The 16145-nt window shown below is 49.1% G+C and overlaps 1 protein-coding gene and 1 long non-coding RNA gene across 2 annotated transcripts in view; one reads left to right on the top strand and one right to left on the bottom strand.

Moving 5' to 3' along the window:
- Nucleotides 1-16145, top strand: part of Rbm20 (RNA binding motif protein 20) — a 195817-nt gene that overhangs the window by 141437 nt on the left and 38235 nt on the right. The window contains exons 2-5 of the mRNA XM_040742878.1: nt 957-2049; nt 3958-4019; nt 5850-5941; nt 6538-6632. Coding sequence (XP_040598812.1) covers nt 957-2049; nt 3958-4019; nt 5850-5941; nt 6538-6632 — 1342 coding nt within the window. The remainder of the gene's footprint in view (nt 1-956; nt 2050-3957; nt 4020-5849; nt 5942-6537; nt 6633-16145) is intronic.
- Nucleotides 3152-14608, bottom strand: LOC121139329. The gene is made up of 4 exons (XR_005876264.1): nt 14202-14608; nt 11608-11733; nt 8089-11208; nt 3152-3825 (listed from the first exon to the last, which is right to left on the bottom strand). It is a non-coding gene; the product is annotated as an uncharacterized LOC121139329 (long non-coding RNA).

Here is a 16145-nt window from a genome sequence, read left to right as displayed (position 1 = left end):
CCACTGTCTGTCTTAACCACTAAATAATGTCAGAGGAACATTTTCAACTATCAAGTTTGCCTTAGGACATAGTTTCACAATAGAATGATTGAGTCAGAAGCTATGACAGCCATGACCATGCATTCCAAACCACCTTTTTCAAAGATGAATGATACATTACATATCATTTAGGATCTCACTATGCAGCCCTGACTGGCTGGAGCTTGCTATGTAGATCAGGCTAGCCTCAAATATGAGGCATCCCTGTGTCCTGGTGTCCCACAGCTCTGAGCCACTTCACCTGGCTGAAATTATGTTTTGTTTTTCCACCTTATCTCCCATCGTGGAATCTGTGTTTTTAATTCTGGATGTTTTGCTGGTCAAGTATCTGTTTGTAATGGTTGCTTCCAACTACCAGAGAGACTGGTGCCCTGTCCAGCAGGGCACAACGGGGGTCGAACCCACGGGAACCTGGAATGGTGGAACAAGAGATACTAAGAATGGGCAGCAAGACAGACTCTCCGGTCAAGCCGCGTTTATTGAGGGTCTTGTCCAGGCTTATATAGGGGAATATGGCATTGGCCATGGGGCAGAGGCTGTTAGACAAGAGACGCTGAGAAGAGAGGCAGGGGGCTGTTAGGAGCAGGGAGAGTTTGCCATGGGCAGGAGAGCTCACTGGGGAGTGTAGGTGTTAAGGAAGCATTGTTAGCCATTGGTTATCTCTATAGCACTGGGCCATCTGTGGGAAGGTGCCTGAGTTTTGGGGAGCCCCTTGGGGGCGAGAAATGGATATTGACAGTGACCTGGTCCTCAACAACTGGACATGCTGTCTGTAGCCTTCTCTGCTGGAGTTCTGGGCACTTCCTGACGTGTGAGCACTTGTCTGTAGCATCTGTGAAGCAGGGTCTTGTCTGCACGGGGAAAGGGGCCACTCACTGAAACCTAGCGATGCCTGTGACCCTCTTGTCTCCCTGCAGTGCCGCCAAGCTCCTGGACAAGAGCCCCTTCTCAGTCAGTAACCAGAACCCTCTGCTCCCTTCGCCAGCCAGCCTCCAGCTGGCCCAGCTACAGGCCCAGCTCACCCTCCATCGGCTGAAGCTGGCACAGACGGCCGTCACCAGCAACACTGCAGCCGCCACGGTCCTGAATCAAGTCCTCTCCAAAGTGGCCATGTCCCAGCCTCTCTTCAGCCAGCTGAGGCACCCTTCTGTGCTCAGCACCCCGCATGGCCCCGCTGGAGTTTCCCAACATGCCGCCACCATACCCAGTACCCGGTTTCCTTCCAGTGCAATTGCCTTTTCGCCTCCCAGCCAGGCACGAGGCCCAGGACCGTCTGTGAGCCTCCCCAGTCAGCCCCCCAATGCTGTGGTGGTGCATCCCTTCAGTGGGGTGATGCCCCAGACCACTGCCCAGCCAGCAGTCATCCTGGGCATTGGGAAGACTGGGCCCGCACCAGCCAGTGCAGGGTTCTACGAGTATGGCAAAGCCAACCCTAGCCAGGCCTACGGTTCCGAAACGGAGGGCCAGCCTGGCTACTTGCCAGCCTCCGCGTCGGCCGCAGCATCAGGTAGCGTGACCTATGAAGGGCACTACAGCCACGCGGGACAGGATGGCCAAGATGCCTTTGCTAAAGACTTCTACGGACCCGGTGCCCAAGGTTCACACGCAGCTGGTGGATTTCCAGCTGAACAGGCTGCGGGTATGAAAGGGGAGGTTGGTGGGCTGTTGCAAGGTGCAAACAGTCAGTGGGAGAGCCCCCCTGGATTCTCCGGCCCAAGCAAGCCTGATATTGCAGCAGGACCCAACTTGTGGCCTCCACCTGCCAGCCAACCCTACGAGTTGTATGATCCCGAGGAGCCTACCGCAGACAGGACCCCTCCTGCCTTTGGAGTTCGGCTTAACAACAGCAAGCAGGGGTTCGGCTGCCCCCTGAGGAGGGCCAAGGAGGAGCAGGCCTTGCTGTCCCTGCGGCCTCTGCAGGCTCACGAGTTGAATGACTTCCACGGTGTGGCTCCGCTCCACCTGCCACACATCTGCAGCATCTGTGACAAGAAGGTGTTTGACTTGAAGGTGAGTCACCCAAGGCAGGCTGGGCCCCAAGGACGGACTGTAGGGCACCTGGCCGTCATCAGGGCCCTCTATTAAGATCGTGGGCGAAGGATGTGTTAGTGCGTAGAGCTGCGTTTATATCGTTAGTTAAACTAGAAATTTACAATGGATAAATATAAAAAGGAAATACTAGAAGCTTATAATTTATAAAAAAGAAACACTGCATCCATTGGGTTTTGCTTTTGTGATAGTTGAAAACACAGCATCATAGTAGCCGTGCCAACTTGCATAAGCTATGGAAGGGAAATGGCTTTAGCCATATAAACATTTTCTCCCGATACTACATCAAAGGAAAGGGCTGAGCCTTTGCTTCCAGGCTCAGGGTAAGCAATGGGGGCTGTCACTGCTTACTCCTGACTGAGAAGGAATTTCCTTTCTCCAGGACCTTTTCGAGAATGTACAGCACCCAATGTATAGTCTATATATCAAGACTATGCAGCAAATCCATAGCAACAGGTATTCTGGAGTCTGTATTTCCTGCAGACTTTACAAGTTTTCTCCAACAGAAGTTAATTCTGATGGATTGATGCCTAGGATATTAATTGCTACTTCTGTAATAAATGATAAAGGCTCTCTGCAGTGGACCCTGAAAGAATTTCAGAATTCAATCAGGGTCCTTTCCCCGCTCTAAGGCAGGTAGGAGATGTCTTCTCCTACAAGGATGAAAGAGCAGAGGACTCCCACTTCCCTTTGAAGACGTTTCTTCTTTGTATGTTCCGGAAGCTACCACTCCTTCATTATGTGTGTCATACTGAGTCTGAAAGAGGGAAAAGTGCAATTTCAGGTCAAGGGCGAAAGATAAATTCTCAGGCCAGATAAAGCGTTAAAGAAGACTCCGAAATATATCGTTTAGAGGGAGAGACTCCTGAGCCCCTCCCTGCCCCCATGGCAGATCCCTCCCTGCCTCCATGCTTATGTTGCTATGAACCAGGACCCCCACAGGAGAATGTTTGCTCCATGGTGCTGGTGATGCAATGAAACGTCTCAAAACATTGAAATGTACGCAGCAGTTAGCACATATTACTCTTTCCATGTGCCAGTAGTAACTGTATGAGGTAGACACTGGAAGGGGGTTGGTTTTTATTGTTGATTTATTGCATTTTGAGACTGGGTCTCATTCAGCTGGGGCTGATCTTGGACCATTTTGTAGCTGAGGCTAGCCTCTGCCTTCCTGAATTCTGGGGTTGTAGGCATGCTCCCCCATGTTCTCGAAAGGTAGATACTGTCATTACCTTCTTTTCACAGGTAAGAAAAAATTAGGACCAGACATATGAGCAGATCACCTAGGTAGAGTGACAAAGGAGAGACTCAGTCACAGCCAGCGGTCACAGCAGCCCTTGCCCATCCTGCCCCAGAGCATAATACAGCTCCTCCTTAAGCGGGAGTCACAGCACAGGGCATTTTTCACTGCTGCTCAGCTCGTGTCATCCAGATGTGCCTCTGTGACTTGAGTGAGACACATCTGCCCATTTGTAGTGTGTACACAGTGACAGCAGCGAAGCCAGCAGGGGCTGGAGGTCTTGTCTCGCATACCATTTTCTGAGGCGTTGGAACGCACTACACCATAGAGCAAGAAGTGAGTGGGATTTCTCTGAGGAGAGGAAGAGCTCGAGGTCAGAGGGAGGGATGGGTCCAAAGTCTACTGAGAGGAGACGAGGGAATCGGACTTCAAGTCTGGGTAGCCACGTAAGACGGATACAGGGTTGTCAAGACAGACTGGCGGATGTCAAGCAGCACCTGCGATGGGGAGGAGGGAAGAAATGGAGATGAGGTCTACCGGCCCAGTCTCTGGGCGATCAGAGCTCCCTGGCTGCCTGGCTGTAGTAACTGGTACCCTCTGTCTCCCCGTTCTCTGGTCTTCTCATCCAGGACTGGGAGCTGCACGTGAAAGGGAAGCTGCATGCCCAGAAATGCCTGCTCTTCTCTGAAAGGTAAGTGCTGTCCAGGTAGCCCCATGTGTGCTCCCCAAGCGCGGTAGTCCCGCGTGTGTGCTCCCCAAGGGTGATAGTCCCACGTGTGTGCTCCCCAAGCGTGATAGTCCCACATGTGTGCTCTCCAAGCCCAGCAGGGGAAGAAGCCCCTGCCTCCGGAAGCATCCACTTAATGCAACCTAATGCAAGAGCATGAGCTGCTCCTGCTGTAAATGCCAAGGAGAATGCGATGCTGGAGGGATGGGGAGCATGCGAGTGTGCATGTGACTCTCGGTTGGATTGCAAATGGCACAACCAGGGAGACCTCACTGAGGATGCCGTGTGAGGGCAGCTCCCCCCGGCCCCCAGACAGAACAGGGTTAGGAGGTGTGACGGCCCTGCAGCTGTTGTGGACCTGGGCACTGTCAAGTGCTGACCAGCACAGAAACAGAGGCGACAGAGGCTGGAAGGGCCGGGTCCCAGGTCCTAGGATGAAGAGCAGACAACCACAAGGCCTCCGGTTGTTCACCTTAGCCACAAAGTGAAAGCAACGGGGAGGCCTGTTAGTAAGGAACGGAGAAAAGAGCGTGAGCTGTCCACCCGATGCAGTGTTACTTAGTCTTTAAAAGGAAGGAAGCTCTGACACACACACAACTTTGAGCTGTAAAATTCCACTCCCTGAGGTATTTTGGAAACTAAGCAGGCCGGGGTTGGTGGGAACGGAGAGTAGGTGTTTCCCAGGCACGGTTTCAGTTTTCTAAGGGAAGGGTTCTGTGGCTGGGGGGTGGGGAGGGGGCGGGGCTGTGCAGCAGCCTGACTGTACTCAGTGCTGCAGAACTGTGCCCTTAAGCGTGGTTAAAGCAGTCCAGTGCATGCGTGGTATCCAACCACGGCTGATGAAAAAGCTTTTGCAAAGGCCTCCCCTTTCTTTATTGTGGAGTCACTGCCATCTTACAACTAAGCGGCAGTTGGCACATTCGCGACTGTGCCAGTCTCACTACCATCCACCCCTCCTTCCCTCCGGTAGCCCCTGGGGACCAGTCTTCTCTGCTTATGGGTTCGCCTCTCCTGGACATTTCCTGTAGATGCACTCCCATGGCATATGGCCTTTCGTGCCTGGCTTTTTAAACTTGCCGTATTTAGGAGGCTTGCTTACATCAGCACACATAAACAATATGTACTTTCTTACATGCACATGCAGTGTGTCCACTGGTGCACTTTCTTATATGCACATGCAGTGTGTCCACTGGTGCACTTTCTTATATGCACATGCAGTGTGTCCACTGGTGCACTTTCTTATATGCACATGCAGTGTGTCCACTGGTGCACTTTCTTATACGCACATGCAGTGTGTCCACTGATGCACTTTCTTATACGCACATGCAGTGTGTCCACTGGTGCACTTTCTTATATGCACATGCAGTGTGTCCACTGGTGCACTTTCTTATACGCACATGCAGTGTGTCCACTGATGCACTTTCTTATACGCACATGCAGTGTGTCCACTGATGCACTTTCTTACATGCACATGCAGTGTGTCCACTGGTGCACTTTCTTATATGCACATGCAGTGTGTCCACTGGTGCACTTTCTTATATGCACATGCAGTGTGTCCACTGATCTTTTGGATGGACACATGAGCCATTTCTACTTCACGCCATGGTGACAAAGGCTGTGAGCAGCCAAACATGAGTCTTTGTTTATTTTGTATATTTATTTTATTTACACATGAGTATTTAAGCTGCATGTGATTTTCAGCTTTTGGGTATTTTATACATAGCAGAATTTGGGGTCATATAGTCATGTTTTGTTTACCTTCTTGAAGAAACTGATTGTCTGACTCTCCTCTAGTGCTGGCCTCCGGTGTATACTTGCTTCAGCAGAGGGGACACTGTGTGCCTCCCCAAACAGCACAGCTGGTTATAACCCCACTGGAAATGAGGGTGAGTGGAAGGGGCCTTCAGAATCATCATCCTTAGGTTTATATTCCACTGTTGAGATCCAGGACTTCCTGGATATGAGTTTCCTGTGTGTGCACAGATAATACTTCCTGGGTATGAACTTCCTGTGCATGTATAGACAGTGCATCCCAAGTATGTTCTCTGGGACGGTTCAGACCCTCCACTATGCCGGTTACAGCAAGACCAGAGGTGTCATCATGCCAAACACTAATAAGAATAGCAAGAGAAAATTTACAGTTTTCTCTTCCCATGTGTGTCTGAATCATGAGTGTGAGTGTGTGTGAGTATGTGTGTGTGAGTATGTGTGTGTGTGTGTGTGTGTGTGTGTGTTGAGGCAGGGCCTCTCATTGGTCTCCAGCTCAACCAGGGAGCCCCAGAGACACTCTTGTCTCTGCCTCCCTGACACTGGAGGTACAAGCAAGTTCTGTCACACCTGCCGTTTTATGTGAGGTCTAGGGATAGAACTCGGGTCCCCAGGCCTGCGAGGCAGTCATTAACCAACCAAGCCATCTCCCCAGTTATGCATTCTGAAGGTTACATTTGCGGCTCTTTTAACCCTGGTATCCTTTATCATTCAGATTATGCCTCAAATCTTGGGACACCGTATGCTGCCACTCCAAGGACCTTTGCTCAATCCAACCCCACATTTCCTTCGGCTTCCTCGGGGACGAGTGTGAGTACAAAAGCTTCTCCTCCATTTTCCTCATCCTCCCCAAAGCATTGCATAATCTGTCGTGTCTACTCCAAGAGACGCAGGTTGGGATGAGGCAGGGACTTTGTATCCCTAGACAGAGGCTGGGGGCAGGGGGGGTTCTTCCATCTTACAAGTATTGAAACAGAAGATGGCACCCTGTGTTCTTTTGATGTTGCTTGTTTGTAGAGACAGGTCTCACTGTGTGGCCTTGCCTGGTCTGGTACTCACCATCTAGTCCAGACTGAGCATCCCAGATGCTGGAATTACAGCCATGATCCCAGTGTTAAGTTTTCTGCCAAATGTTCCAAAAAAAATCAAAGATACTTGCTGACTAGCATTTCATATTTTTTTAGGGTGAAAGCATGATTTTATATTTTAAAAATCCTCAATTAAAAATGTGTTGCTGGGCCGGGCGGTGGTGGCGCATGCCTTTAATCCCAGCACTTGGGAGGCAGAGGCAGGCAGATCTCTGTGGAGGCCAGGCTGGACCGACAGCCTCCAAAACAATACAGAGAAACCCTGTCTCGTAAAAACCAAAAAAAAAAAATGTGTTGCTGGGTAGGCCTGTCCCTGTGAGTTCCAGGCCAGCCTGATCTACATAGTGAGCTCCAAGCCAGTCAAGGCTACAAGGTGAAACCCTGTTTTAGCACGCCCCTGGGTTGTTTAAGTGTGTGTCTGTGTCAATGCATGGCATGTGTATGCAAATGCCCACAGAGGCCAGAAGTGACAGGCAGTTGTCAGTGACCTGGTGCCAGTGCTGGGAACCAAACTCAGGTCCTTTGGAAGAACAGGAAGTGCTTTCAACCACTGAGCCATCTCTCTATCCCTTAAAATAATTGTTAATATTTTATTGCTGTGGATCCCTTTGGCTGAGAGTGTGATTCTAAAACTTGAACTAGAGAGTAAAAGTGACAAGTAGGACCAGGTTCCTGACTCCAGCAGGGGATGCTTAAGTGTTCACTTTTACTGGTGTGTGTGTGTGTGTGTGTGTGTGAGAGAGAGAGAGAGAGACAGAGACAGAGACAGAGACAAAGAGAGAGAGAATGTGTGTATATGTATGTAAGAGTATGTGTGTGTAGTATATGAATGTGCGTGAGTATGTGTGTGTGTTTGAGTGTGAGTGTGTGTAGTATATGAATGTGTATGTATGTGGTGTGTGTGTGTGTTTGTGGTGTGTGTGTGTGTGTGGTAAATGAATGTGTGTGTAGTATATGAATGTGTGTATACTGTATGTGGTGTGTGTGTGTGTAGTATGTGTGGTAAATGAATGTGTGTGTAGTATATGAATGTGTGTGTGTGAGAGAGAGAGAGAGAGAGAGAGAGAGAGAATGCATGTGGTGTGTATAGTGTATGTGGTGTGTGTGTATGTGTGTATGTGGTGTGTGTGTGTGACCAGAGAGTGGTTTCAGGGGTCAGTGCTCACGCTGACGCACACCTGGTGAGTGGGGTCTCTGTTGCTTCTGCTGCTGTGGACTCCAAGGCAGCTGTCCTGTCCTGCGAGCTCCAGAGCCGTTCTCCACTCCCCTTTTGCGTGCGGAGCTCTGGGGCGCAGACGTAGCCTGCCACATGCAGCATTTGGTGTGGGTTCCCAGGACGGAGCTTGGGTCATCACCACAGCATTTTCTCGCTGGGGCATCTTGGGGACCAGCACTGGCCTTTGTCCACTTTCTCTGCAACGTGCACTTCAGTACTTCAAGCCCTAAGGGTGTGTCTTCCCTTTTCCATAGTGGTAGCGCCTCTTTCTCTCCTTGGCGTCAGATGCTTTTCTGTTACTGCCTTCTACGCGTCATCGAAGCTGAAAAACAAATGCACGTGGCCAAGCCCTCTCAGAGGGCGTCTGGTGGGCATCTGAGCCATTGCCTCTGCTTGTCTAATCTGAGGACAGCTGTGGCCTCCTTCTCTCTCCTCACGAGCTCTGCTGGGAGGCCTCCATGTGCTGTCTCTCCATGTGTCGGGTGCATCTGTACAAAACATCAGAAAGGCAAGCTGTGTGGAACAGCTTCTAGGTCAGGAGTGAGTGACAGTCATAGCCAAACACCAGGCCCACCTGGCCCAGATTTCTATTTATCCATGATGCTGAGCAGAAGTCCTTTAGGAAGAATTCACGCTTCAGTGAAAATTAACTTTGTGGTTTCTGTCACTCGCTTTCATGTCTCAGAGCCACGCCTGGATCAAGGTAGCCTTGGGTCAGTCCCAGGAGAGCAACACATGGTTTCCATTAGGTCTGTCCCTTTTTAAAGTCGAGTCACCGCTTATGTGGTCTGGTACTCTGAGTCTTGCTCCTCACTGTTCCCAGGCAGTATGGGCCACCGAGTCACCTCTGCGCCATGTGCTGGGGCCCTCCCTCCGGGTACCGAAAAGAAGGAGACCGACCAGGCTGGCGGAGGCTGGGTTGGGTGGCAGGTAATTGGTGTCAGAGCTGGCACATTGACCCCACCTTGAGGTTGGTGTATAAGATGAAGAACTGGTCTCGTTTGAGCCCCTTGTGGGCAAACTTAGAAGAGGCTGTGAGAGACATGAGCAGGACAGTTCCCAGTCTGTCCCAGGCATCCTTCCTACTCTCCGGTGGGGGCCGCTGAGCAGTCAAGAGATCTAAATTCAGGTCTTACTTCTGGAGCTGACAGCTGTGGGCCACAGGCGGGCCATCCTCTTTCTCCTTGAATAGGACAGTGATTCTCCAGATGATGACTTTGAGAAGTAGGGAAAACTGCTAAGTGTTCCCGTGGCCTGTAACTTATTTGTGTTATGCCTTACATCTTGGACCCTTCTAGCCCAGTGTCCAAGGCTGAGGGACAGGGAGGCTTGGGATGGACCACAGGGTGTCCGTCACGTACACGGACGGTGTGTGTGGCAGAGCTTTGCATACTGTCCGGTACAGAGCTAACAGTGGTTTTTCTTTTTGTTGTTGTTGTTTTTGTTTGTTTTTTGAGGCAGGCTTTCTCTGTGTTGTTTCAGAGCCTGTCCTGGAACCTGCTCTGGTCTCAAACTCACAGAGATCCGCCTGCCTCTGCCTCCCGAGTGCTGGGATTAAAGGCGTGCGCCACCAACGCCGGCTCTAACAGTGGTTGTTACAGGACAATGAGTCCTTCTTCCCACTTTGGCTACCCAGAATGGTTTGAAAACCACTTCGTGCTAGCTGTGACTCTGCCGGTTCCCATATCAGGGTTCTCCTTGGGTTGATGTGCCTTGTTGTATCTGCTTCTCTTTAGATGACTAGAGGTTCCCAGGAAGCACTCTAAATTATATACACGCCAGGCAAACATGAGCCTTGTGGTGATGTGCATCAATAATGGTTTTGACCTTTTGTGTTAATCAAAAACAAAACAAAACAAAAAATCTCTGAGTACTACTCCGCCTGACTGGCTAGAGGCGAGGAGTTTGTAAAACATTAGACTTTCTCTACGGCAGCTAGCGGGAGATGGAGACTCCAGATGCTATAAACTACAGCTGACATTTCTCTTGTTCTTAATGTGTTCTTAGCCTTTCTGCATCATACTAGTTCATTTAGTCCCCCAGACAGCCCTACAGGTAGGCACTGTTATTACTTTATTGTACAGTTGAGGAGCTAGGACCAAGAGAGACTTGGTGCCCTTCCTGAGGTTACAATGCTGGAAAACGGAGGTGGTTTAAGGCTCTGGGTGTGGGAGACTCCCCCCCCCACACACACTACTGAGCCACACTGGTTTAGTCAGGGTGAGGTTCCAGGTTCTCGGGGGCTCCTCCTTGCAGGGATTCTTCTTGGTGAATTTCTCTTCCTTCTCCCTATGCCCCAGCCCACAAACTCCCTGGGAGGAGTGGCTGAGGCAACCTTAGGGGTGCAGGGACTCCCCCAGCCTTGGGCAGCCAGGGGATAATGTAAAGTTTCTAGAATGTGGGGTATCCGGTTCTTCTGCCCTGCAGCGTCTCCCAGGATGAGCTCGGCCTCTGGGGTTCTTTCTGTAGACCCCAGCAGGAGGGGAGAGCATCATTTGGTTGTTTTTATCATTTTGAGTGTCACGATGTCTTGCTGGTCACATGGACCTCCCCAGGGATATCTGAGGGATCAAGGACTCCCTCCAGTTCCTACATTGCCAGTGCATTCTGTCCGGTGCTGGTGGCCGGTTAGCTCGTCCTGCCAACCAGAATCAAAGGAAAGCGAACCTCTCTTTGGGAAACCAGAAATGCAAAACTGGGAGCAGTAGAAGAGAAGCCGAGTTGCCACGGAGACTGTCTCATAGGCTCCGTGAAGGCTGGGGGCAGCCCTTCAGAGCAGACATCGACTTCTGCCCCAGCTTATAGATGCCTCCAGAGGAGGCATCCAGCTCATCCGAGGGTGGCTACTCTCACCAAAGGAGACTTTGCCAGGCTCCAGCGAGTTTCCAGAAGCTTCTCCTGTGTGGTATACATTTCTCTTTACAAAATCCATGCTTATTGAAAAAAAAACTCAGACTGACAGTCTCCCTCGGAGAGCCCAGGGGGGCTATGATGCATTTGTCCTTGCAATCATGTCTTATGCAGGCTATACCGGGGCCTTTGCTTTCTGAGTCATTTACTTACGTCTTTCCAGGAACACATTCTGTTGAGCAAAACCAGAGGGAACCAAGACTGTCACAGTGGGACCCCTATTGTTTGTGGAATAACAAAGACCCATTGCTACTCTGAAAGCCCCTGTTTCTAAGCAGGAGAACAAAGTGATTGGGGGGCTGGGAGTGCAAAACATACCCGGGCCACCACAAAAATCTCAAACCCCCACAAAACCATCTGCAGCTGCTGCAAACGTCTGGCCTCAGCTGGGCTGAATCTAAGCTTGCCCAGAGTCTAAGCTAGTCAGAGTCTTTCCTCTCCGTGTTTGTTTGGATAGACGGGACATTGGAGTGACAGTTGTCTGCTTTGCTGGTGGCGTGTGATTTGTGTGTGCCCCTAGACCTTCCCCTCTATCCAGGGTCCCCAGACATAGGTGTTGCCTTTCACTTACTTGGGCTGAGCTATTTGACAGAGCCGTGGCTTCTCCTTGGCTGTCTTAGTCATCATAAACAGAGTAATCAGGTTTCTAGAAGGGCCATCCAGACGCCTCAGGCTCTAAATAGGCTTCTTGCACCTGCTAAAAGACACACTTTGTCTGAGTGTAGCAGTATCATAGTCATCTTCACATTTATTTAGTGGGATGGTACATAATCATTCGAATTTTGCTTTCTCACCAATAATCTGTGTTCCAGGCACTCATAAGTAAGGAAAGGCTGCAGGCTTAAGGAATAGGCTGTCCCTTGGATTGCTGGCCATTTCTAGAACATTCGTCTGTCCTGCCAGGCCTTCTGAATCCACGGCTCAGAGCATGAGTCTCCCAATGTCTTTATGCTTGAGGATTGAGGATTAGTGTAGCCACACTAGCTGTCCCCTTCCTGTTTCTGTTCTAGCTTTGTCATTGCTTCTGTCCCTTTAGCCCAAACAACCAGCTTCATTTACAGAGACTGATACCCAGGAGACAGGGTGCTTAGGCATGTTTTATTTTGTTTTTTTTAGAATATTCTTTCAATAAATCTTTATTGTTTTTCCTCTTGTTACAAAAGCAAGCAATACACCATGATGTGAAATAATTCTAACATTAGCATACATATAAATAGAAAATCCTACTTTGTAGAGAAAACAGGAGACAAGCTACATTTACCACAACTCGTATGTGTAGGTAGTTTAATAAGAAAAGGTACTTCAAAATCAGATCATAGGACACAGTTTATTTTACCACCTAATTTTCATTTTTAAAAAAAGAAATTTAGTTTCTTTGTGTGTATGGGTGTTTTGCCCGCATGTCTGACTGTGCACCACACGCATTCCTGGTGCCCAGGAAGCTGGGAAAGGGTGTCAGATCCTCTGGAACTGGAGTGCAGAGAGTTGTGAGCTGCCGTGTGGATCATGGGAATTGAGAATTGAGCCAGTTCTCTGTAAGAGTGGCCAGTGCTCTTAACCTCTGAGCAATTTCTCCAGCCTTGTCTTATTTTCTTATTGAGACAGGATCTAAACTATGTAGCCCTATCTGTCCTGGAACTCACTCTGTAGACCAGGCTGGCCTTGAACTCACAGAGATCCACCTGCCTCTGCCCCTTGAGTGCTGGGATTAAAGGTATGTGCCATCATGCCCTGCTAAGCCTCCATTTTTGATATTCTATGACTCTAAAGTTTATGGGGATAAAGTTGTTCAGAATGGGAACCACATTTGTCTGGTAGCCACAGACAAATCCTTGACACCGATAAAATTGATGTACTGTAGTCAATCCTAGTAGGCTCGATGAACTATTTGGGAGTGTCTGTTAGAGCAGCATCTATGTCTGCGTCACGTTAATTCACGACACAGAGCTATGGAATCCACACCCACGTCCATTCCCTGCTCCGAATCACAGTCGTATAACATCAGCGTCTGTCCTTTGTCCCTAGTCATATGCATTTTGTACTCAACCAGCAGATGTCATATGAAATGACATCACCCAAGCACGTCTAGTTGGATCCCAGAAATCGTTCCCCGAAGGCAGAATCTACCATCTGTAGCTGCAGGAAACACTCTGGAAGCTTCTCTCCCCCTCAGGCCTGCAGCCCTGAACCATGACCTTATTGTAATGCTGAGGTATTTGAACAGGATCTCTTTGCACTCACACACACAGCCAAACAAAGGGCATTGAAAGGTCTCAGAACCTGCAGCCCCAAGTCTGTTTGGTCTTTTCACATTTCCGCCTAGCTATAAAAGATTTGCGGTAAGCTGAGACGTCTGGGGTCCAGCCTTAGAACCATTAGAAGCAGCACCGGGCAGACGAGAAGCCCAAGCCGCGTCAGCACACACAGACCAAGCCACCGATCGGGGTCATCCGAGGTCAGTGCCTCCCAGCTGGCAAAGGATGGCTGTCCTTTCAGCTTGGTAATTGGGGCTTGGGTTACAGCCCTGACACCTTAGCTCTTTGAGAGGCCTGACCTTGGGTTGCACAGTCTCAAGTGCACCTGTCTCATAAGTGTGTCCTGGGAGCTCAGCAGCAGAGCTCCTGGTGGGTGTGAACTGAGCCCATCAGCATCTCACAGCCAAAATGCAGGCTGGTGAGAGCCAAGCATTTCCTTAAAACCCATCTGTTTCTACCCCAGAGCTCCTCTTGGAAAAAACTGATACCTTTTAATATGTTTCAAACTGACAAAAAAAAAAAAAAGAGAGAGAGAGAGAGAGAGAGACATAAGGGATTCATTCTTGTGCAACTCTTGCCAGGCAGGAAGGCAGGGTTCAGTATTCCTTTCTCTCCTGCAATTTACTTTATCATTCTTTTCTGTGTCTCACTGTCTGTCTGTCTGTCTGTCTGTCTGTCAGTCAGTCAGATAGGCATTTTCCTCCCCGAATCACCATTTAGCGATAGCTTGAAAACACTGCTCATTTTATTTCTTGAGAATATGGATATTCTCTCACATCATTCCAGTAATAATCTTTCCCAGCCCAAGAGCATCATAGCACCCCCTTCCAAAGAAAGAGGAAGGAGACAAATGTTTATTTATTTAGGAACCCTGGGGGGGTCAGACTTTATAGAAAAACATTAAACTTACGGTGTGGCATTTCACCTTCTCAATCAGGCCGTGGATTTGTAGGCAGGCAAAGCCAGGGCTAGGAGAATTCAGCAACTTGCTCACAGTAAACCACAGGGGTACAGAGTTAACAGTCAGTCCTCCTTCCGTCCTGTCCCTGGTGCCTGGGGCCAGTAAAGCATGAACTAGATGCAGGAATGTCCCTTAGAGAGACCCCAGATACACGTGTCTTCACTGCGCCCAGCACATCTGTCCCCTCCGGCTTCTCCGACACCATGGCTGTGATCACTAGAGCAGGGCAGCCGACAGACCCAGGAGCATATCCACGACACAATAAGGCTAAAATCACCAGCATCACGCAGAAAGGTGGATAGCCCTGTGGACTGAACAGCTGGTCACAGGGAGAGGGGGACAAATTCACTGGTGCACGGGCCATGCTGGGTGGGAGGAGCCAGGTTTCCTGTTTGTACCCTCATGTCCTGCTTTGCTTGGCAAAGCTTCCAGGAAGACTAGCATTGTCCAGCTTAGAGATACAAGGCACAGTTATTGGACATTTGGGAAGGACTTTAGACATATGGCGTCCGCCCTCATTCCAGGTATTGGGGAACTAGTAACTGTAAAGGGAATTGGGCTACACTCCTAATCAGTAGTTGGGTTGGGATTTGAACCCCGGTCCTCTGTCTCTTATGTTTAGGTTCTCATTCGTTAAGAAGCCTCCAGATTTTAAAGTCTAATTCCCTCCCACACCCTCCCTGTTATTTCTACCTCAGGTACCCACATGCATTCCATGTTTGGAAGTGGTTTTAGCCATCAAAGTTGATGGAAACACGAAGAATAGAAACCTAGAGATAGCTATTGGGGTTCAAGCTGATGGTGAGATAATGATCCAGCCTCACAGACACTGCTCAGGATGATTTCGAGGTAGCTAGCTGAGATGATCCAGCCTCACAGACTATTCTATCCAGGACTTGAGACAAGACCTGCACTTTCCCATTATGCAGAGGCTGGGCAAAACAAAACAAAAACCATACAGCTTGACAGTTAACCCCAAATTTTCCTTTTCAGGATCTCCTAAAGATCACCCCCAGACAACAGGAAGTAACTTTAAGAACATGATGCCCACATTCCCAAGAGGTGGGGTGGGTGGTTTTTGGTTATTCAATGGTACCACCACCACCACCACCACCTAGCTTCTATAGCTAACCAGTGTGGCTGACTTTGCATTCTGATACATCAGGCAATCTTTTATTAAATCATAAATAACATGCTACCACAGTTAATGTGTTACCCAGTTATCCCTTTTTTTTTTAACTAATCAAAAATACAGAACCACCAGTCAGATTTTCTAACCATTCTAAGATTAAATGAGTTGAGTCTCTCAGGGCTCCAACTGACCAGACGACCCCTGCATCCCTTGGTACCAGAGTAATGGGAGAGCAGCGCCCCACAGTAGAGTAAGCAGCATTTTTTGGACAGGAAAAGAAGTGAGTCACAAGGCAATCAGATAGGTTGTTGGTATTTGCCCTATTTGAACCTGGGCTGAGCAGTTAGCTGCCTGTGATGGGCTGAGCCCCAGCTGATTGCTCCTAAGTTAGGTGTTCGGTTATTTTACATGCTAAGTTAGATCGCCGAGCTAGCTGCCGGCATTCTTAAGCCATGTCTAATGGGACATGGAATAATAGACTGCAGCGTGATGTCACCTCAGCTGCTAGAACGTCAAAGGTGTTGTTTAGCACCCATCAGCGTGACACAGTGGTCCCCCTTATCCTTGGTTTAACTTTGCACAGTTTCTGCCGCCCAAGTTCAGCTGAGGTCTGAGAATATTAAATGGAAGATTCCAGAAACAATCTATGTTTATTTGTAAGTTTTAAGTAACTTTTATTATGATATATTGTTGTAATTGTTCTAGTTTTATGTAGTTATTATTAATATTTTATTATGCCCAGTTTATAAATTGAACTTGAT

The sequence above is a fragment of the Mesocricetus auratus genome, unplaced genomic scaffold (assembly GCF_017639785.1).
Source record: "Mesocricetus auratus isolate SY011 unplaced genomic scaffold, BCM_Maur_2.0 Super-Scaffold_4256, whole genome shotgun sequence".
NCBI classification, from domain to species: Eukaryota; Metazoa; Chordata; class Mammalia; order Rodentia; family Cricetidae; genus Mesocricetus; species Mesocricetus auratus.
Note: the sequence above shows the minus strand (reverse complement) of the source record. Positions and strands in the feature narration are given on the sequence as shown.